Source organism: Penaeus monodon, chromosome 24, assembly GCF_015228065.2.
Source record: "Penaeus monodon isolate SGIC_2016 chromosome 24, NSTDA_Pmon_1, whole genome shotgun sequence".
NCBI lineage: Eukaryota > Metazoa > Arthropoda > Malacostraca > Decapoda > Penaeidae > Penaeus > Penaeus monodon.
In genome coordinates, this window is record NC_051409.1 from 29,460,288 (window position 1) to 29,460,743 (window position 456).

Sequence of the window (456 nt, forward strand, 5' to 3'; positions counted from 1 at the left end):
AACGCCCACGCCCCACCCTATCCCCGCCCACGCCCCACCCTATCCCCGCCCACGCCCCACCCTATCCCCGCCCACGCCCCACTCTACACCCCGCCCACGCCCCTACCCACCGTTGTTCCTGCGGGCGCACCAAGCTCTGTGGGAGTGGAGGGCGGCGTCCTTCGGTTGGCAGGACTTCCGACGGCGCCAGGGCATGTACGAGCTCGCCGACAGCTGCACGTGGGAACCTTCGCTGATAATGGGCTTGCACTCTGCAACGAAAGCGGGAGGTCAGATGGGTGGTTTGGGGGGGGGGGCCTTGCATTCTGCAACGAAAGCGGGAGGTCAGATGGGTGGTTTGGGGGAGGGGGTCTTGCACTCTGCAACGAAAGCGGGAGGTCAGATGGGTGGTTTCGGGGGGGGGGAGTGAGGGGAGGGTCTGCACCTGCAACGAAGGGGGGAGGTCACATGGTGGTC

The 456-nt window shown here is 66.7% G+C and overlaps 1 protein-coding gene across 1 annotated transcript in view; it reads right to left on the reverse strand.

Annotated features, from left to right (window-relative positions):
* LOC119588947 (EGF-like repeat and discoidin I-like domain-containing protein 3) overlaps window positions 1-456 on the reverse strand; it is a 110,464-nt gene that overhangs the window by 19,448 nt on the left and 90,560 nt on the right. Inside the window, 1 exon segment of the mRNA XM_037937558.1 lies at window positions 111-251. Coding sequence (XP_037793486.1) covers window positions 111-251 — 141 coding nt within the window.